Source organism: Manis javanica, chromosome 10 (assembly GCF_040802235.1).
Source record: "Manis javanica isolate MJ-LG chromosome 10, MJ_LKY, whole genome shotgun sequence".
Classification (NCBI taxonomy): Eukaryota; Metazoa; Chordata; class Mammalia; order Pholidota; family Manidae; genus Manis; species Manis javanica.
The window spans coordinates 118546751-118567736 of record NC_133165.1 but is presented as its reverse complement, the minus strand read 5'-3'; the positions used below and the strand labels follow the sequence as shown (position 1 = coordinate 118567736).

General features: G+C 61.4%; 2 protein-coding genes across 4 annotated transcripts; one reads left to right on the top strand and one right to left on the bottom strand.

The window, feature by feature from the left end:
• Positions 1-4174: 4174 nt before the first annotated feature.
• CRELD2 (cysteine rich with EGF like domains 2) lies at positions 4175-11913 on the bottom strand. The gene is made up of 10 exons (XM_017667825.3): positions 11670-11913; positions 11481-11563; positions 10903-11013; positions 10427-10518; positions 9402-9578; positions 7970-8065; positions 6849-6932; positions 6000-6095; positions 5688-5834; positions 4175-4458 (listed from the first exon to the last, which is right to left on the bottom strand). Exons 1-10 carry the CDS (start codon positions 11787-11789, stop codon positions 4409-4411), a joined length of 1056 nt encoding a protein of 351 aa, XP_017523314.2. The 5' UTR covers positions 11790-11913; the 3' UTR covers positions 4175-4408.
• Positions 11914-12064: 151 nt separating this feature from the next.
• ALG12 (ALG12 alpha-1,6-mannosyltransferase) lies at positions 12065-20784 on the top strand. Of its 3 annotated transcripts, none has more exons than XM_037006748.2 (10): positions 12065-12262; positions 14173-14396; positions 14467-14599; positions 15697-15870; positions 16578-16772; positions 17184-17287; positions 17662-17885; positions 19664-19833; positions 19926-20001; positions 20300-20784. In XM_037006748.2, exons 2-10 carry the CDS (start codon positions 14229-14231, stop codon positions 20394-20396), a joined length of 1341 nt encoding a protein of 446 aa, XP_036862643.2. In that variant the 5' UTR covers positions 12065-12262; positions 14173-14228; the 3' UTR covers positions 20397-20784. The 3 variants fall into 3 exon arrangements, with proteins under 3 accessions (XP_036862643.2, XP_036862644.2, XP_017523312.3); XM_017667823.3 differs by having other exon boundaries at positions 12069-12262; positions 20110-20487; XM_037006749.2 differs by lacking the exon at positions 16578-16772 and having other exon boundaries at positions 12067-12262; positions 20110-20487.
• The last annotated feature ends 202 nt before the right edge of the window (positions 20785-20986 follow it).

Genomic DNA, 20986 nt, shown 5'->3' with positions numbered 1-20986 from the left:
CCCGCCAGTCCGCTTCCCGGCAGGTCCCCGCCCCCTTCCGGCCCCGCCCGCCGCCGTCACGTGCTGGGTGTCGGCGGCCGCCCCCGCCCCCAGCTGCGGGAGCGGGAAAGCTGGGGGCGGGGCGAGGCCCTTCTGGGGGTGCGGCCTGGGGGAGGGGGGCCCGCTCTCCTGCAGACCCCCGGCAGGCCCGGCCGGGACGCTGGGGTCCGGGGTCGACCCCTCCGAAGACAAGGTCGGGGGGCGCTCTGCGGCCCGCAGGCACCAGTGGCACTGCCCTGGCCCCGGCTGCGAGCCCCGGGCCTTCAGGGGGGAGCGGGGGCCGTGGTCGGACACTCATTTACAAGGCGGCCTCAGAGCGCCTCCCTCCGTCCCCAGCCCCACGGGGAGTGCGTGCACTGAGACACCGCCCTCCCGTCCCCGGACCACCGTTTGGTGGCCGAGGGGCCAGAGGTGGCCAGGCTGGCAGGGAAGTCACCTGAGGCTAATCCCAGGAGGGGAGGGCCTCTGGAAGGTGGGCGCCCCAGACTCCACACTCGGGCGGCGCCCCTTGCCTCTCACTGGTGTGGAGCCACTGGCCCCGCGTCTGGGGTAATCCCAGCGGCAATGACGGCTTTGAGGGTCCCTGCACTGGGTGGGGACACAAGGCCTCGATGGCAGCCTGCCCCGCAGTGGCCTGAGGCTGGTTCCCCTGACTGCCATGCAGAGACCCGCCAGCATCGCTGCCCACAGGACAGAGGATCTCTCTGCCACCGGCCTCCCCACCTCAGGGTCCAGTGCCCCCTCCCCACTGACACGCTCCCACCCCAGGGCCCATTGGGCTGGCTGTGGGTACCAACGAGAACACAGTGCCACCAGGCCCCACCCACAGGCCTGCCTGTCTGCCTGGCCCTGGGACCCAGTGGGGGTCTAGGAAGGCCTGTCAGGGGGCCTGTGTGAGCTGAGAGTTGTGGGACCCCCCAGGGTGACCATGCCAGATACCCTGTGACCCTGTAAGTGGACACAGGGCAGAGGAGCAGCCCTACTGTTTGAGGGCTGCTGGACACAGCCTTGCAGTGGACGCTGACCCCCAGAGGCTGGAAGCGTCACTGACACCTGTGTGAGAACGGGCAACTCCCAGGGCCCTGGGAGCACATGGAGTCCTGGCCAGAGCCCAGCCCGTTCCCTGGAGTGTGCACACCTGCCCTGTGATCCCTCCAGGCCCAGATGATGCCCTCAACGGTGGGCATCTCTTCCTTGGCCATGATGCAGACAAGCCTAACGCAAGCCCCTGCAGCCGTCCCCGAACAAGCCAGTAAGATGAGAACAGCATGACCTGATTAGTGACACGAACAAAGACCTAAGCATGCGAGGCGGTGGCCTGTCTCCACGTACCCCACCAGCCTGACCACTGCAAAGGGCGGGTGACAGCTCCCGAGTGGCAGCCAGGTGTGGTGTCTGCTAGAACAGGATCCTACGGCCTCAGGTGTGTGGAGTGGCCACAGATGGGGTACATTCTCCCCCAGCCCCACTGGAAGGAAGGGCAGAAACAGTTCACGTTCACTTGGAGTGGACACACGGTCCCTCCCCAGGCTACAGTTACTCTGCAGCCCCCCAATGCCTGGACGGCTGCACCCTGTGAGACAGCACGCCAGACAGAATGGGCCTGTATCAACGAGCCCATGCTGGTCAAACCAGAAGACTGAAAAATGGCAAGCGCACTTTGTAGGATAAGTTTGCTCCATGGAGAGGCGGGCCTACACAGACACAGGGCCCCCCAAGCAGAGGACAAATGGCCGTGCCTGCTCGGCCACGAAGAAGCACGGGGCCTGTAAGGACAGCTGGCTTACACAATGTTTGATGCTGTTGCAGGAACCCACGTTAACAGCACATCAGTCCGAGAGAACCACTTACAGCAAGCCCGGCAGGTCTGGGTGTGACCCAGGGGCCCTCACTGTGCCTCCAGAGGCTTCTAGCCAGTGACGTTCGAGCACCTGCTGAAAGCCAGGTGGAAGGCCCTGCTCTGCGGGACTGGAAGCCATCCCAGGACCTGCTTATGGTGCTGTGTCTGTCCGCAAAGGATGACACCCGGGTCCAGGACACGAGGCCAAGGCAGGAGCAGCCTGGGCTGTGAGCTCATGCCCTGCAGAGCTGGGGTCCCAGCTCCCCCAAGGCACAGGCAAAGAGCCCGTGGTGCCTCCCAGCCCCTTGTGCCAGGGCCCAGAGGGCAAGCAGAAATGCCACTGGGGACAGGGGTCCCGGACCCTGACAAGCAGGAGGGCCAGGCTGCCTGACTTGGGGACGGCGACGAAGGTGTTTCTGCCCTGTGACCACAAGGAGACGCGATGAGGGGTCTGAGAGGCGAAGAGTGGGTCATGGCGGGCGCTCAGACCCACAGCCCCGCACCCTGGGTGCGATGCGGGAGCAGCAAGCATGGCCCCTGGCTGAGCGGGGATACTCCGAGTGTCACTGGCTTGGGCTCCTGGAGGTCTCTGGTGACATCGTGGTGGCCATGTGTCCTGGCCCCCACCTCCCATTCTGGTCTTGAGAGCACGACACTCCTGCCAGTTCTGGGGGGTGGTGTCCTGGTGTCAGGTGTGCTCCCCTGCTACCTCAGCCCTCCCAGCCCAGGGATGTCACACGGCAGTGCCCTCCGTGCTCTCGGGACCCTGGCCAGGGTGCAGTCTGGGCAGAGGGGCCCTGGAGTGGCCCCACAGTGCCACCTGCTGGCCACGCCTACTCAGGCCCACCGAGACGCCAGACCTTCCGGATGCCCATCTGCTTGGTCCAACCTGGGGCTGGAGGGAAGGCCAAGGGGCCTGGGCAGAGGGCACCGCCAGAGGCAAACCAGGTCATTCTGGCGCTCGCACTGCCCTTTGGGGAAGGGGCACTACAATGATGGAGCTGGGGGCCTGATAAGGGTCCCGGGGCAGAATGGGGCAAGGGTCAGTGGGATATGCTGGGCCTGGCTACAGCTTGTTGTCCACATGGAGATGAGGTGCCAACCTGGCCGTGTCCCTCCCTGGCCACCAGGCCCTGAGATACCCATGGAGGTAGCCTAGGGTGGGCCCGTGGCACAGCAGGGGGGCAAGGTAGGACCCAGCATGGGGGCCACAGCAGAGCCAGCTGAGACGTGAGCCAGGCCCAGCTGCAGTGTTCAGGCTGGGAGTCCTGCTTCCGAGTGTCCAGGAAAATGGGGTGGCAGCCCAGTGACCAGGCTGCACAGGGAGACAGTGCTACGGCCTGCACGCCCAGTCCACCACCTGTGGTAAAGATGCGGGACCCTCTGGGTTCCAGCTGGAGGAGGGAGTCAGTTCTTCGCCTGGGCCACACGGCCCCCCTTTGGCATCCTAGGCCTGAGCCCCATGTGCTTGACCAGGCCAAGGGGACCAGTGGCCTGGCCTCCTCTGAGGGCCCGCACGGACTCCCCATGCCCTGCCCCTCCCACCTGTCCCCGCATAGCCTGGCCAGATGTGGCTTCTCCTGTTCCCATCCTGAATGTCGTCTCCCCAGAGCACCTCTGCCAGGGCGTCCCCAGCAGGCCTCTCCATGCCCACTCACCATCAGCACCTCCCCCAGTGCCAGGCCCCACCACACCCACCCAACACCCTCCCCTGGGCCTCGGTTCCCAGGCCAGCCCTCCCTCTCACCCCTCGCCCTCAGGGTTTCCTGGGGACCCCGGGTAGCAGGGCTCCATCCTCCCTGCAGACCCCCCAGCCCTGTCCCCTCACCTCCCCTGCTGCTCACTTCCCTCCACACCACGGCCACAGCTCCCCTGGTGAGGACCCCTGCCACCCCCATGCTCTGCCCGACAGCCTGCCATGTGGCCTGGTTCCAAAGAGGGGCTCCCTGATAGGTGTGGATGGGATGGGGGCAGCCCCACCTTGTCTGCACACTCTGCTGTTGAGCCAACTAGACTCAGTGTCCCACCAGGCCTGAGTGAGACCCGGGGGCTCCACACCCCCACCACGGAGGTGGAGATGGTGAGTGCCAGAGGCGCAGCCAGGGCCCAGGTGAAAGGGCCCACCTCGGGCCAGCCGGGCATGGGCAGTGGGGTGATGTGGATGCCATGGATGTCTGCACTAGGACAGGAGATGGGGGGCCGGCCCCGGTGACACTCAGGTGAAGGCGGGGTGCAGGCAGGGGAGCAAACCCACTCTAAGGCGTCCACACCTGTCCAGTGACACAAATGCACATGTTCTGTGCCTGTCTACTACCTCCGACGGTCAATTTTATTACAAAGAATGGTATCAAAATATACAAATCTGCTTAAGAACCACCAATAAATGCAGCTTTTTTAAAAGGCCAAATGAGCATGAACCATTCTGAAGACAGCTGTTCCCTCCAGCCACCCGGAGAGGGGGGCTGCGTGCACAGGGCAGCAGCCCCAATAATTTACAGGGCAGGCCAGGCCTCTCACTCTGGACGCACATTATAAATCCTCATGGGAGGGCGGCTGTGTTGGGTCTTCTTCTGTGACTTCTGTCAGAAAATGAACAGATCATTTGGCAAAATCCCAGCAAGAGGCCCCGAGAAAGTGGCCGCAAGGTTTTTATGGGACAAGGTGGGTGTGTGTGCAAATGACCTGGCACGGTCAGGCCCTGGGGGATGGCGCGGCCTTTCAGGGCTCAGCGTGTGGATGACAGGAGGTCGGGACAGGACGAGACACAAGCCTGAGCCTGGCAAGGGGGCGAGGGGGCACCCAGGCAGCGCCAGGCAAAGGTGCCATCCTCCGTCCTCTGCCGGCCCTCAGGCGTGTCAGCCATCCCGGTGCTCCATGGTTTCCTGGTCGTCTGGCTGAGTATGTGCTTTTCTGCACCTGCTCAGGACTAAGGGGGCTCTGGAATCTGAGTCGCACCCTATTCGTTCTGGGAGCTCTTAGCCATTGTCTGGTTGAACACTGCCTTATTCAGTCTCCCCATATTCTAGAACTTCTCTGAGACTATTATGGGAAGAATTGTATCCCCCAAAAAGCCAAGCTGATATCCTAACCCCCAGTATCTGTGACTGTAACCTTGTTTGGAAATAGGGTGCTTACAGAGATCAAGCTGACAGGAGGTCACTGGGGTCCGTGCAAGGAGGGAAGCGTGGACACCCCCCCCCAGGGCGGAGGCCACGTGAGAACACAGACTGGAAGGATGCGGCTGCAGCCAAGGAGGGCCGGGGTTCCGGCCCTGGAGCCGAGCCAGGGCGTCTGTGGGGTGGAGCTGCCTGTTCTGTGGGGCTTTGCTGGCTGCCCAGGATGCTCGCGCAGAGACTGGCCAGTTAAAGGGACGGCTCAGTGGCACGTGGCAGGGTTACCTGGGTGGCTCCCCACCACTCCACAGGGTGTCCTGAGGGCGGGGCAGTCACCTGGCAGTGGGGATGGGCTGGCCCCATTGTTTTGGACACTAGGAAGCAGGACTCTCCACCTCCCGCCACATCTTTCTCTGCAGCTGTCTGGGTGGTGACTGTGCTGTTGTCCATCTGCTCTGAGTTGCATCCCTACCTTCTATCTGTGCAGTGACCCCCTCCAGGACTTTGTTCCACAGAGAAGTCTACCTTCTGACCTCCCAGGGACCCGGCTATCACCATCCCAGAGCTGCATCTGAGTGGACATCTCCGCTTGGAATCCCTGGACCAAGTGGTCAGTGTACACGCAAGCCGCACGCCAGAGGGCCGCTCTGCACGTCTCCCCTCCTGAGTCCTGTGGGGCGCCTTGCACCACTCACCGTTCCCCACGGCCTGCGTCTGCACACAGGCATCTTCTGTTTCTTCGAAGCCTTCAGGACACACACAGACGTAACTCCCAGGAGTGTTGTAGCAGTTTTCGTTTTTCCTCACACATGCTTTTTCCGCAAGCGAGCACTCATCTATGTCTAAGACAGAAACAGTCCCGTTTACGAAGTTCCCTCATTTAGCAAACACGCTCATCGCAAATTTTGGGGTTCTCCCTCAGGGGCAGGAAGGGCTCCTTCTGGGGCTGCTCACGGCTGTTTCCTCTGGAAGGTTCCCCAAGTCCAGCACAGACACACCACACTGACCTGTGCACTGGCCGCTCTCCTTGGTGTAGCCAGGGATGCACTCCTCACAGTGTCCTGGACCCTGCCCCGTGCAGCCCACACAGGTGGAGTCACAGTCTGGGAACAAGAGGGACCAGATGAGGACATCACTGCACCTCCCGTGCGACCGCTGGGGTCACGTATCACCGGGGTGCTTGTCTCCCGGATGAGCACAGACCCGCAGCAGGGAGGGAGCAGCCCTTTGGCAGCAGCCCTTTGGCTGAAGGGCTTTTCTCATAATAAACCCACCTCAAGGGACATCACTGCAAACGTGCAAATACTGGAAAACACCCAGTGTGGTCGCAGACACACAGAGGGCACCACTCTGGGGTGCATGGCCCTAAACCCCCACTCCCTCCACCCAGCAACCTGGAAACTCATCCAAAGGAAATAAGTGAATGCGAAAGCTTCACCCACAAGGTATTCAGTTTGTGAGCAAGAGGAAAGTGGTTCGTTGAAGAAAACCATGAAACGCAGTGCTCCAAGACCACTGCTGCCGTGATGCAGAAAAGCACCACGGGCCAAGAGGGGCACAGCCCTGTCGGACTTAGGAAGCACGGGTAACAGGTCAGCGTCAGCAGTAAGACGTCTACAGGGAGTGTGTTAAAGCCGCTAACAGGTTCCCTCTCTGTGGGCTCGATGGGGTTTCTTATCATCTTTGGCTTGTTCGAGTTTTCTGATGTCCCTGCAGCAAATCTCAATCACTGTGATCAAGATTTTTTAAGTAGGTAGAATGTACAGAAACCACGGTGGCCGTGCACAAACACAATTCCAACACAGAAGAGGGGTCTGGGGGCTGGGAGGCACCCGCCCGGGGAGCCCACCCCGCACCTTCACAGGTGAAGGAGCCGTCAAGGTTCTGGCAGTACTGCGCGTCGCTGCAGGGGGGAGTCTCCGCCACGCACTCGTCCACATCTGGAACACAGCAGCACAGATGTGAGGCGCAGAGTCCGCACTGCCTCCAAGACGCACCGCGGCCAGGGCTGGCCAGAGAGGAAGTGACCTCCATGCGGAGGCTCGTTTGCACAGCTGTCCTCAGAGGCCTTGGTGGGCAGGGGTGGGGACAAGGGATGCTTAGAGCCACCAGGGAGGGGCCGCCTGAGGGCCCCGTGGCTCCTGCGCCTTGCACAGGCCCCACACTGGGGCGGGGAGCTACTATGTCCCCACTCAGGGTGGGACATGAGGCTTGCGGCCGAGGCCCCTGGTAGGCCAAAGGCCCAGCAGGTGTGAGGAGTGAAAACAAAACAGATGCTACGGTGGGTGGAGGGCAGCCTGGCCTCCACCCGCCACCCCACCGCCCACCTGCCAGCCCGAGGAACCGCAGCCTGAGGAAAGGATGCGCCAGAAGCAGGTGGTGGTCGCCAGGCCTGCTGGAAGGGGCCGGGCAGGGAGAGCTGCCCACTGAGGGCAAGACCTCAGTCTCCCCTGTGTGACTGAACACCATCAGGTCCCGCTCGCCCTGGCCTGCGCCTAGTCCCATCCCCACCACAGAGGATGCCCACACCGTCTCCAGCGCCTGCTTATGGGCCAGAGGCACCCCCATCCCGCCTGTGTCTCGAAATCCAGGCCACAGGCTAACGCTACTGGGCATATGACCCCAGTTCCTCTCCCAAGGCCTGAGCCCACAGGTGTCCCCCACCCCACCCCAGCCACCCGATGGCAAAGAAGGCTGGTGCAGGGCCACCCTCTGAGCCTAGAGCCAAGGCTGTGGAGGGAGTGAAGGAGACCAGGCAGGCTTCCCCTGAGACCCACACACCGAATCCAGCAAACAGCCTGCAGGCCCCATGCCCGCAACCTGTTAAAGCATAACCTGGGCCACAGAGTCCCCCCCACCCCACATCCAGAATGCAGCAGAGGGTGCCGGCAGGGTGTCAAAGGGAGCCCACTGGGGAAAGGGCCTGAGGAGGGCCGGGGCCACATAGACCCTACAGGGGATGGGCCGTCCGCCTTACCCACACAGGCGCCGTCCTCCCGCACCCAGCCCACTTCGCACTGGCTGCAGTCTCTGCTGGTCGGGCCCGAGCACTTATTACAAGACTTGTCACAGGCTGGAAGGCAGGGGAAGGACATCTGTCAGCATGCGTGACTCCATTCTCCGTACCCAACACCATGCAAAGGTCACTCCAGAAAGTAGAAATTTACACTCAGCAGAATAAAAACAAAAACCAAGAGCAAGAAAAAATTCTAGGAAAACAAAAGTTATTCAACAACGGAAAAATCTGTCCATGCGGTTCATAGAATTCCAGACTGAGCAAGAAAAAACATATGTAGGGTTTTCAACCTCCCCTGATGATAGAACCCGGAGCCAACGAGGACAACACAGAACTTTCCATAACCTGGCAAAGGTTGCCACCCACACACTGGAGCTCTGGCTGGGCGAGCACGTGCCAGCCGACCCGGGTATGCCCCACACTGCACCTATGTCCTGGGGCCAGGGAAAGGGCCCCAGGGCGAGCATCAGAGGGGCCACAGCCTCACTGGCACTCAACACATTCACTCTAGAACATCCGAGAGAGCTTCAGACTGACCACCGGCTCTAGTAAATATCCAGTGCAATTTCTGAGGCTAAGAAAAAAATTTCCTCTGCATCAGTGGTAACAAAGGAGAAAACGCGCTGAGGACGCCCTTCAAATCGCCTTCCTGGATTTACAAATCAGTGCCTGTGCGAGCCCTGGGGGGCACTGCCCTAGGCCCTCAAGCTGGGTGGGTGCAGCACCGTGGGGAGGGTGCGGCCGGGCCATCTGGACTGCCAGTGTCCATCACCGCCGAGAAGGTCCTATCTGCAACAGAGAGGTCCCTGGGAAACTCACACAAAGGGTACTTAGAATATTGGCCTGGACTCTTCAAAGTCCCTGCCTTACCCAACAGCAGGCAACCAGATGGCGTGTGCTCCAGGAGGGGACCTGGGGGCCAGGGGGACACACCATGTGGCCTGCAGTGTCCTGCTCCTCACAGTGTCGTGGGCTGGGATTCAGCACGGCCTCTGCTCACTCCCAGGCACCGAGCCTGAGTGACAGCAGGTACATCGGGCCCCCGTGACACCCAGCAGGGCACCTGGGGGCTGGCCACCCTGCTGGGATAGCTGCCAGGTCACAGCGTGGACAGAACAGAACTGCTGATCCCACACTTTCCACCCTCTGAGTCCTCCTCAGAAGGACGTCAGGACAGAGGGACTCATTCCTCCCTTCTATGGTAGTCTAGGGACGGGATGCGAGACCACCCGTGCTCTGCAAGGCTCATCAGTCCCATTTTACACGTTTCCTAAGGGCCAGCGCTTTCTGGGCCCGAGGCTCCGTTTTGTCGGGGCAAGAGGGGGCCAGGCCCCCAGTCCTGGGCATGCTGGCAGCTTCAGGGGAGGGCTGCTCCCTCGGACAGGGGCAGTACCTGTGCAGACGCTGTGCGTCGCGTTCCTCAGAGAGCTGAAGTAGCCGTCCACGCAGTCGGTGCAGAGAGGCCCCCTGTAGCCCACGTGGCACTGGCAGGACCCATCCCCCTGTCTGCTGCCGTCTCCACTGCAGTGGCCGTTCCCGCTGCAGGGCCTCCTGGACCCACCCTGGCACTCTGTGGGGACACATCCATTGCTCAGAGTGCCCCGGCGGCGGCCAGGGCCATGTTCTCAGAGAAAATGTCACTCGGTTCAGTCCACACATTCATAGTCAAAAGAGCCTTCTGGACCTTTTGCTAAAATCCGAACCCTACTTTACCCCTAAAACAAGCAGGATTCTCCCGCAGGAGTGCATGAGCATGGTGGGGATATCTGAAGGACTGTGACCTGCTGGGGTTTGCAGGCCAACTGCGTGGGAGCAAGCGGTGGACCATGGGAGGCCTGAGCCAGAACACGGCAGGAGGAACGAGGACGCCTACACGCGGGTGTGTGGAGACTGCACAGGGCAGCGGGAAGACACCACTGCGGCCCAGGCCGGACAAACGCAGGGAGGCAGGCAGGAGGCAGCTGCAGCCAGAGCGGGCTGTGCACGGAAAGCGTGCTGCTCTGTCTGGGAGATCACACAGACGACTCTGCAGCGGCCGGGTGGCACAACGTACACCCTTCACAGAGGGGCCCTGCTTCACCTGCTCAGCTGAGTGCCACATGCCCAGCTGGGCAGATGGCCATGGCCCCTGCCTTTGTCACGGGTGTTTGCTGTTCTGAGAGCAGAGCTGAGCCGGGGGCCACAGAGACACAGAGGCTGCCTTGCTGCACTCAGAGGGCATCTCCCCCGGCCCTGACAGGTGGTAGGATGTACCCACAGTGGGCCTACCTCTGGCCTGAGGACCCCAGAGCTGGAAATGCAGTTGGGGTCATTCGGCTGTATGGCCCTGGGGTCCCTGCTGGGCTTCTGCCCACCTGGGCACCACACAGGGTGACAGGAATGATGAGGACACTTGAGACTTCTCCAACCAAAACCTACCGAGGCAGTCTGGCCCATAAGTTCCTGGAGAACAGCAGACTTTCAGCGTTTTCACACAAAACCATTCAAATAAGTCAGGGTGCTCTTTCTTCCTAAGGATTAAAGAACATGTCCATTAAATCTCACTGGACAGGCTTCTTCACAGCACAGCCTATGCAGTACTTCCTCCCAAATCACAAGATTTTTCTTAGTCTGAAGTCATTTCAAAATTTTAAGTTAAAAAGAAATTACTTGTGACAGTTTCAAGGCACACAGGAGGGTCAGGGGGCACACAGACAAGGGTCAGGGGCACAGAAGGTGGAGGCAGCACACAGGGGAGGGGTGCAGGGCACAGGGGATGGGCACGGGACACAGAGGAGGGGTGTGGGGCACACGGGAGGGTCAGGGGGCACACAGGTGGGGTGTGGGTCGCACGGGTAGGTCCGGGGCCACATGGGAGGGCCAGGGGCACACAGAGGAGGGGTGCGGGCACTCACAGCTGCAGCCACCAGGCCTCCAGCTGCGCCTCGTGCTCCTCCACCATGCTGTTGCAGTCGAAGTCGCTGGACCCGCACAGGCTCTCCACGATCTCCAAGAGGCGGACCTCGCTGAGAACAAGGCCTGTCAGCACCGCCGGCCAGGAGAGGGCATGCCCTGGCCACCAGTGTCCAGCCTACGGGGATGTCCTGAGGCCCCACCTGGTGCCAGGCCAGAACGAAGGTAGCACTTAAAAAGACCCTCAACAAACACGTCGGCTGGATGAGCTGGTGCTGCCCAGAGACTTCTCCGTCCTCGGAGTGTCCGGCCGCCGGGTATGGGGGCCATGGGGGAACCCGGAAGCGGGGGTTGGAGGCTAATCCCACCTCCAGCGCCAGTGTGCCCACCGTGTCTGGGGCATGGAGAGTGGGGGCAGGGACACAACTGGAAGTCAAAGGCCAGTGAGGGGCCAGTGTTAGTCCCACGCCAGAAAACTGGTGACCACACAGAACCTCCTGTGCATCTGCCATCAACGTGGGGCACGTCCAGCACCAAGGGCGGGCTGGGGGGCTGCTCAGGGCAGGGCGGGGGCACCCACCTGAATTCATACTTGGACAGCGTCTTTTCCTCCCAAGCGGTGTTCCCTCCACCGAAGTTCTTCTTTGCTGTGTCCACCATTCCCTGTGGGGAGAGGGTGGGCGTGGGTTCAGTGCAGCTGCCTCCACACCGGGCTCCCCGCGGGTGACCCGCCCACGGCGGTGACCCCGCCCCGCGGCCGGCAGCCCACCTGGTTGAACTTGGCCACCAGCTCCCGGCAACGCTCGCAGGGCGCCGGCTTCTGGGCGGCCTCGCCCGGCAGCAGGAGGAAGACCAGCAGCCCCAGCGCAGCCGGGACGGGGGCGCGCATGGCGGGCCGAGGCGGGCAGCAGCCGACGGACCGCGGAACCGGCAGAGCGCGCGGCCCCGGGCCGCTCCCGCTCGGCTAGCCGGCGGCTCCCAGCTCTCCGCGTCGGCGCCGGGCGCGGCCCCGCCCACCACCAGCCTCGCACCGCGATTGGCCGGCGGGGCCGCCCCGTCCTCACGTGGCCCAGTCGGGGCTCGCCACGAAAAGCGACCAATCGGAAGGCCCCGGGTCAGCGTCCCGGCGGGAGGGGGCGGGGACACGGGGCGTGGAGAGCCGAGCCCGCCTCGAGAGCAGCCGCGGGTGCCCTCTCTACTCGGGGTGGGCGGAGCGCCCCGTCCCGGCCGCGGCCGCGCTCTGGCGGCCATGCTCGCTTCGGGCGAGGGCTTCGCCTCAGGCCTCGGGTTCCGGCACCCACTTCCGGCCGAGGGCGGCCATTGGAGGCTGCGCTGCGACGGACGCCGCCGCGGTTGCGCGAGGTCAGCGTGCGAGGCTGCGGCCGGGGCGGGGACCCCTTCGCGTCTCACCCTCGTGTTGTCGCGGGACGGCCACCGGGCCCCGCCGCCCGCGGTCGGGCTCCTCACCGGGGGCCTGAGGCTGCGCTGGGCCCTGACCGCTTGTCTTCGGGGGCCCAGGAATCTGCATTTCTCCGCATGCCCGCGTGACGGGCCCCGGAACCAGAATGAGCGTTACCTGGGCTCTGTAGGACATTCCTGCCCGAAGGTTTCTCTGGCCTGATTTGCACCAGAGCACTTGTGTTTCCAGCCAAAAGATCAATAATTTGAGTATCTGAGCTGGCCAGTTGCAGCACAGGCCTTAGAATCCGAATTGACAGGGCTTAGAGGGAGGGCCGGTGCAGACAGACGTCCCTCGCCCCGCGGGGCGCCGGGGGCGCGTTGACCGGGGCCTCCCCGCGCGCTTAGAGCTGCTGCCGCCTGCCCAGTCGCTGCTTTGCCCGCCGGTGCCGCGCGGTCCCCAGCGGAGGGCACGCCCGCGTCTGGGTGAGAAGTCCCTGGGCCTGGAGGGGCTCCTGGTTGTGCACGCCCGTTTCCACCTCCCAGCTTGGGAGGGAAGCGGAGTATGGATTTTCCTGCAGGTGGGCAGGGCCTGGAGTGGGGTCCGTGGGGACCCCCCCCCCCCGTCCTCAGCTGACCCGGGACAGCCGTGAGCTTGGCTGCGCGAGTTCCCAGCACACACATCCAACGGTGTGGTTCTAGAGACGCTTCCTACTTCTTTAAACCCTTTTTTTCCTCAACAAGAAGAATGGAGGGTAGTGGATGAATGTTTCATGGTCTCCTCGGCTTTACTGCAAATTAAAGCGCTGTCGTCGTTTGAATGAAAACGAAGGCTGGTGTGAGGACATCCATGCTTAACTTAGTTTTTGCCAAATTTCTTCTTGAGCTAGTTTGTTGGAGCACCTGCTGTGCACCCGGCTCTGCCCGCAGCAGGTGGCACGTTTGAGCAGCCTTGGGTAACCAGAGCCCATCCTCTGCACCGGCCTCACATCTGTGGGAGCAAAAACCCAGAAAAATTAGGTCCTCGAGATTACCGTCTAGAAAGAGGGAGACAAACTAGTTGCACCTCTCTCCATTCCAGTGGCTTTATTCGAGAAGGGAAATGACACTACATCTCAGGGGCTGCATGTCCTTCTGGGGCCTGGAGGGGGGCTCCAGGTTGTGCACACACGTTTTACCACCCAGCTTGTGAGAAAACTGAGTGTGGATTTTCCTGCCCGGCGGCACCCCCTGGGCAGGCTCTGTGAAGCCCTTGCCCTCCCCCCCACCTCACAGCCACCACGTCGGACCGGATCCCCGTCCCCACCAGTCTGTGCGGCTCTCTCCCTGTATTGATTCCTCGCTTGCTTGGGAGAGTAAGGACTTCTTAAATCTACCTCTAGTCAGAAAGTAGCTTTAGCAAATGGCAGGCATCTCTGTAGTTTTAATCAAGTAAAATCAGACCTGACTTAAGAGCAGCCAGAAACATGGCAGAGTTTGCCGTCATGCTCCCCACCCCACATTGAAGGGTCTAGGGCTTCCACGAGTAGGACTGCGCTGGACGTGTTCACAGTTTTCTCAGGAGACGTCGTGCCATAGGTTCCCCCAAGAGTCACTGGTTGGTGCTAGGGTATTCCACTGCAGGCACGTCTGAATCCCTCAGGCTTATTGCCACCCAAGCGTTCACGTTCAGGACGTGAAGCACAAGGTAGCTGGTTAAAGTATGAAAGCTTCTCAAGCATGGCTTATCTTTAAACTTTCTGTTTCGGTGTGTTTTTAGATTATAGAGGTCAGGACGGTAGTTCCCAGGAATTCTCTCCCCCTCACCTAGATCTCCCAGATGCTAACTCAAGCGTGATTTTTGAATCTTGGGGACCTGTTTCCATTCTTTCAAGTGCTTCCGGAGCAGACGTGCGACTACAGAGGGAGGCACACGGCGCTGAGGTGCAGGATGGCTGGGAAAAGGCCATCAGGACTGGGCAGGCAGCACTGGCTGCTGGGACTGCTGATTGCGGTAGCCGCCGTCCACCTGGTCACCTGCCCCTACTCTAAAGTGGAAGAGAGCTTCAACCTGCAGGCTGTGCACGACCTGCTCTACCACCGGCTGGATGTGGGGCAGGTGAGCGCCCGCAGCCAGGACCTCCTGCGGCCCAGACTCCAGGCCTTGCTGACTTCCCTTCTCCCTGCAGTATGACCACCACACGTTCCCCGGTGTGGTCCCCAGGACTTTCCTTGGCCCAGTGGTGATGGCGGCGCTCTCCAGCCCAGCAGTGTATGTGCTTTCGCTGTTGGAAGCATCCAAGTTTTATTCTCAGCTCGTAGGTAAGGGGTCTTACATGAGGACAAAAGGAAGGATTGTAGTGAGATCAGGTGGTCTCAGTCAGCGAGGTCGAGGTTCCCTTCCCTGGGCGTGTCCATCTGTTGGAATCTCAGCTGTCTTTGGCTACTCAGCATGGCAGTCAGAGCGTTGGTTGGGTCAGACGGCCCTTTCCAGGATGGGACCTGGGAATGAGTGACAGAGCACCTCTTGCTTCCACCCTTTCGACTGGGAACGGAGGTGTGGGTGCCTCACCCCCCAGGCTGGTGCAGCAGGGGCAGAGTGGGCAGGGGTCACCAGCAGCCTCCCTGGAGACCCTGGTTCTCCAGGTGGCCCTGAGTTAGTGCAGCAGCTTGTCTGCATGGAGGCCTCATCCCCTGCCCAGAGGTCACCACTGGGCACTTTAGTGCAGGTCCTTCTGGGTCTCTCTTTGCCCATTTGAATATTTTTTAAAGTCAAATTTAGACCATTTTGTACATACTGAGCACAATCTTATTTTTTAGCCAACAAACCCCATTTTTCCATTTCAGTACATTTTTATTGCATCCATACCCAGATGGTACTCAGATTCCCTCAATTGTCCCACATATCCGTACAGCCTGGCCTGTCTGGAAAGCTTTAAAAACATACCAGTTTCTGAGGAGGAAGCAGCATTGCTCCTCGGAACGGCAGATCAGAAAATGGAAATGCAGTCACCCAGGGACAGCGCCGTGTCGGAGCCCAGGCTGGAGAGTTGGGGGCCACGCCTGAGCACCGGCTGCCAGTAACCACGGCCATGGAGGCCACGGCCATGCGGCGGGGCCTGGTGTTAGTGCTGTGCTGGCCGCACTGCTGTATGGACACTGCCTGCCCCGCCTGGTGGCTGTATCCCCAGATCCCACCTGCCTGGGGTCACAGGGTCACAGCAAGCTCTGGGGGCAGGGGTGGGGGCCGGCCGCCCACTGCCCATGCCCGTCCCTTTCTGATACCGCAGACGACTCCCTCTCAGTGTTGTTTCGCTGCTGCCTGTCTGCTAACTCAGCACCGGGGGCACAGTTTCAGAGGCCGACTCGGCCATGTATCTGTCACACTGCTGGTCACACACATGTTGTCATCTGCTTAGTTAGAGCCGTCCTCGGACTCAGTGTGATTTTTGGAATCTGGACTTTACAAAAAGAAGTCAGACGGCAGTTTGGGACCACGGCAGCCACCATGTTCTGCTGGGTGACAGCCACGCAGTTCCACCTGATGTTCTACTGCACACGGACGCTCCCCAATGTGCTGGCCCTGCCCGTGGGTACGTAGCTGCCCGCGTGCTTGTGAGAGCCAGCGAAGTCCCCCTATGTCCCGGCTTGGCTTGGGGCACTCCTGCCAGGTCATAGGTGAGCGGGTGTCCGACCGAGGCGCTTCTGCCTGACGGACGCTGCTCCCTACTCGGTCTCAGAAGCGCCCAGCGGCAGGGGAGCCAGGGACCGCGAGCAGGGGCTCTGTTCTCGGTGCCTGGTTGAGATGCACTTTCCAGCAAAGGGCATGGGTGGGCATGCATGTTTCAGAGGCCGACTGGGAGGGCTTCCCTTGTGTAGGATCTGGAGTGACTGGGTTGAGCGAGGGTGGAGCTGGTCCTTGGACAGGGAGTGCAGGGCACACTGGCAGCTCTGTCCTGGTGTCCTGGGGTGCCCCAGGCAGAGTGGGGGCTGCTGTGCTCTGGGAGGCTCAGTGTAAGTAGGCGGGGAGGCCATGGACAGTGCAGGCCTGGGTGGATCTGTGCCTACCAAGGCAGAGGTGTGCCAGACCTCACATGCCCAGCAGGAGCCTACAGGGCGTGCTGAGCGCCCAGGTGCACAGGGAGGAGTGGGGTGGCCCAGGCAGCCCCAGCGAGCAGCCTGAGGTGCTGGGGGAGACCTGGCACAGGCTGCTGGCCATGGGGAGCCAGGTGCGTGGGTCTGCAGGAGCACCCTGGGGCCCTGCTGCGAGTCGGCGGCCTCGCTCATGCCTGTCTTGCAGTCCTGGTGGCCCTCACAGCCTGGCTGCAGCATAAATGGGCCCGCTTCATCCGGCTCTCAGCGTTCGCCATCCTGGTCTTCCGAGCCGAGCTGAGCCTGTACCTGGGCCTGCCACTGCTGCTGGCACTGCGCACCAGGAGGCTGTCTGTGGTGGCGGCCCTGCGCTGTGCTGTGCCGGCCGGGGCCCTCTGCTTGGGTGAGTCGGAACTGCCGTGGCCACAGTGGCCATGCTGTCTTGTTCTTGAGATGGCATTTGAGCGGGTTTGGTTTTAACACTCACAGCATCAGCACTCTGCGTGGCAGCTCCCCTGGCCCTGCTGTCCCCTTGTCCAGACCTTCCGTGGGCTTCTTCCTGGGCCCTGCCGGTGGGGCAGCCAGTCCCCACGCCTGGCCCAGGGGGGACTGGGGAGCAGAGGCCTGGCATGGCAGCGTCTCCTATGAAGTTGCTGGTGTCTAGCGGTTTCTGTGCTGCCGGGGCTGCTTTGTGGGACGTTTCCCATGAGGGCGAGGCTTCTGGCGTGGTAGCTGCCCCGGCAGCAGGGAGGTCTTCCCTTGGGGCCGTGTGCTTCCCCGAGGAACTTGGTTCCGCTTTTTTCTGTTTTACTAGGCCTGACAGTCGCGGTGGACTCCTATTTTTGGCGGTATCTTGTATGGCCGGAAGGAAAGGTGCTTTGGTACAACATCGTCCTGAACAAAAGTTCCAACTGGGGGGTATCCTTCAAGTGTCTGTGAGGTGGCCTGGGGCAGACCAGGTGGGATTCGCGTAGCAGCTTTCCCGGCTGCCCACACCTGATGGGAGTGCATGGGGTAGGGACCCACTGGGGGAGAGGGCACAGAAGGGGTGTTGCACAGGGCGGCGTGACCTCTGGGTAGTGCTCCAGATGGTAGGCCGCCGCACGGCCTGCTCACCGGCACTTGCCCTGATGCTGGCGCCAGCGCCTGAGTCCTGGCCCGCTGGCGGAAAGGCATCTGCGCGCCCACCAGAGGCCCGGGGGCCATGTCGTGTGCCCGCCCAGCTAACTGCCAGCACGGCCCGAGTGCTCAAGTGGCTCACAGACTCGTGGACTCCTTGACCCACTCCCAAGACCGCCCCGCTGCTGTGGTACTTCTACTCGGCCCTGCCCCGCGGCCTGGGCTGCAGCCTGCTCTTCGTGCCCCTGGGCCTTGTGGACAGGCGGGCCCTCCCCCTGCTGCTGGCCTCGCTGGGCTTTGTGGCCCTGTACTCCCTGCTGCCACACAAGGAGCTGCGCTTCATCATCTACGTCCTCCCCGTGCTTGACATCGTGGCCGCCAGGGGCTGCGCCTCCCTGTGAGTGCCTCTGGGAGCGCTGCCTGCCAGGGCTCGTGCACACGGGTCTCCTGGTTCCTAAGGGGGATGACTTCCCAGGTGCACCGGTGTATCTAACCGGGTGCCCGTGTCAAGGAAGGGCCCCTCGCCGTCTCCACAGCAGTGGCTGCTGGGCTAAGGCCAGGACGGGATCAGCCATGTGCCAACCAATGGCTCCACTTGGTTGGCCTCTGTCCTCGGTTAATCGGACGCACATCTCAGGCCATTATGCTCACACTGTGCTGACCATGCAGGGCCGGGTCACTCGGGTGTGGACACTTAGGAGGTAGCCAAGTGCAGGGTGGCCGGGGACTCGGGGCAGTTCCATGGGGTCAGCGTATGATGGAGGACAGCCAGAGGAAAGGGAGGCTCAGGAAGTGCCTTCAGCCTGTGTGGGGGCAGGGAGATGACCCACAGCAGAGCTAAGGTGGGGTGGGCGGCCCCTGAGGGGTTTGCTGGGCTGCGGGCGGGGCCATCTGCGGGGCCATCACTCAGCCTGCGGTGGGACAGGAGGCTGACAGCGGCTCTCGGCTGGGCTGGGGCACAGGGGCGCAGCTAGGACAGAAAGGCCCTGTGACCCGGCCCCTGCGAGTGGCCCCCCTGGGGCCAGGATGGGTCAGGCTGTCCCCTGTGTTCTCACCTTCCAAAGAGCGCCCGTTAAGGGCAGCGGTGGCCTGTCCCTGCACTGCCTCTCGGTGCTGCTGCCTCTGGCCTGGGCTTCTCCTTATCGGGCTCAGCGTGCTGCGGGGTGTTGGCCCTGACCTGAGGCAGCCACAGGGGCCAACAGGGAGGAGGACCTTGTTCACGGAAATGCCAGCTAGGTCAGCACTGGCTCGGGGGGTGAGGGTGGCTAGGGCAGGGAGGGCAGGGGTCCTGCATGAGCACAGCCCAGAGCCCTTACCCTCCGGGGGGCACCCTTCTGGCAGGCAGCCATAATGTGTACTGGACCCTTTGCTGCTGCAGTGACCAGGGACCTGAGCTAGCATGACCCCCCCACCCGGCATGCTGGCATTTCAGACGGCCCCCAGGGCCCAGAGGAAAGATTTGGGTGTAGAGTTGCACCCCCAAGGGCAGAGGAGGGGTCCATAATCGCAGGCTCTCTGAAGTCACTGCTCGTGAAATGCCAGCAGCCCCCTGCCCACCCAATGTTCTGGCCGGAACATGCAACAGATCTCCCGGCCGCCTGGAGCTTTCTCAGGCAGGCCCTTAACGGTCGGGGCTACCCTAAGGGTGTGGCCTGGAGGCTTGTGAAGATACTAGAGTTTGCTCCAGCCTCTCAGTGGGGTGGGTGACATCCTTTGTGCGGAGGGTCTTCAGTCCTCAGAGGCCAAGGCCAAGGCCTAGTTGAGCAGGGCCTGACTCGGATGTACAGGCCAGCAGACCTTTCTGTGAAGGACCAGATAGTCAATTTTCTTGCCTCTGTGGGCCTCACAGTTTTAGCATCCAGCTCTTCCTCTGAGGCATAGCAGCAGCCATGTCTCCTCGGCTTCATTTATGAACCAGACAGCGCTTGGGATTTGTGCTCTAATAACATGGGATGCTCAGGGATCTAATACAGCCTCTAAATTGGCATCTCAGTGGATGCCAGTCTAGAATGGAGAGTCTTCCAGGTGGCCTTCCACCCGCCGTCCCTCGTGATGTGTCTGTCTGGAGATGAGCTCTTGTTGTGACTTGGTGAGCGGCAGGTCCTGTTCCCGATGATGTGTTTTTCCCTTTATTGTTCCTGTACCCTTTTTGTGAAACATGCTACTCTTTTCCAGGCTGAACAATTACAAGAAGTCTTGGCTGTATAAAGTGGGGTCCTTCCTTGTGATAGGACACCTCGTGGTGAATGCCATGTACTCGGCCACAGCCCTGTATGTGTCCCACTTCAACTATCCTGGTGGTGTGGCGATGCAGCGGCTGCACGAGCTGGTGCCCCCCTCAACAGGTGGGTGCCCAGGGCTGCGCCCGGACCAGCTGCAGCTATGCGCAGAGGCACCCGCCTCGTGGCTTTAGCTGAGAAGACGTGGTTTTCCACAGACGTCATGCTACACATCGATGTGGCTGCCGCGCAGACAGGCGTGTCTCGGTTCTTGGAGGTCAATGTTGCCTGGAGGTATGTTCTCACCCTGCCGTGGCCTCAGGTGCTGGCACCCCTCCCGGAGGCCGCACCAGCTCCCTGTGCACACCAGGGGCCGGGAACAGTGGCCGCGCTCTCTTGCAGATACGAAAAGCGGGAAGATGTGGAGCCGGGGTCAGGGCACATGCTGGCCTACACACACCTCCTCGTGGAGGCGGCCCCCGCACGGCTGGCCCTCTACAGGGACACACACCGGGTCTTGGCCAGCATCGCGGGCACCACTGGGGTGAGTCTGAACCTGACCAAGCTGCCTCCCTTTGACATCACCCTGCAGACAAAACTGGTGCTTCTGGAGAGACTCCCCATGCCTTCCTAAGGAAGAGGGTCCAGAGTTCTTCTCTGAACCCTGGGGGGCTCCGCCAGCATCCTGACACAAAGGACAGAGAAGCAAGGGCCGCGGGCTCACCCCTCCCACAGGCCCAGCCAGAGCCACACCCTGTACACAGGCCCTGCAGCCCGGGGTGCTGTGTGATGCCGTCTGTCGTCCAGACTGAGTGCTGTTGACAGCAGTGGGGGCAGCAGGCTCATCCCCTGGGTCTGCTCTTGGGCACAGCAACACTGGCGCTCCTGGCCTCTGGGGGCACCTAACAGCACTCCCTCAGGGAAGCAGTGCGTCTCTGAGGGTGGACATGTGGAACCATGGTGTTCGGAGTTATAGGACACATCCTTTGTGGTCACAGGCCCTGCCTTTCATTTCAGATGCAATTTTAAGAGATAAATGTGTTCAGAAAGAAATGGGAATAAACATTTTTAAATGTTCCAATGTTCCTTATTAGTGATCTTAGGATACATGGTATTTCCAGAGACTGCCTGCACTTAGATTTCATTTTTCAGTGATAATTTTGGCCCTTTTACACCACTGAGTAAGCATTAAGTACCCAAAGTGCATCTGACACCACCACGCACTGAAAACAAAGCAGAGAACTGGGTGCCACTGCACACTCACCACGCAGCACGAATG

Bases quoted from the DNA above. Each gene is read 5' to 3' on its own strand.
- CRELD2 (XM_017667825.3), bottom strand. From the start codon at position 11,789: ATGCGCGCCCCCGTCCCGGCTGCGCTGGGGCTGCTGGTCTTCCTCCTG. The intron at 10,519-10,902 runs GTGAGTGCCCGC...TTTAATCCTTAG, and splicing joins GAGGCCTGGTGGCTGCAGCT to GAAGAAAGAGCACCCTGACT. The intron at 6,096-6,848 runs GTGCGGGGTGGG...TCTTGTTCCCAG, and splicing joins CGGCTCCTTCACCTGTGAAG to ACTGTGACTCCACCTGTGTG.
- ALG12 (XM_017667823.3), top strand. From the start codon at position 14,229: ATGGCTGGGAAAAGGCCATCAGGACTGGGCAGGCAGCACTGGCTGCTG. The intron at 14,600-15,696 runs GTAAGGGGTCTT...TCATCTGCTTAG, and splicing joins GTTTTATTCTCAGCTCGTAG to TTAGAGCCGTCCTCGGACTC. The intron at 20,002-20,109 runs GTATGTTCTCAC...GCTCTCTTGCAG, and splicing joins GAGGTCAATGTTGCCTGGAG to ATACGAAAAGCGGGAAGATG.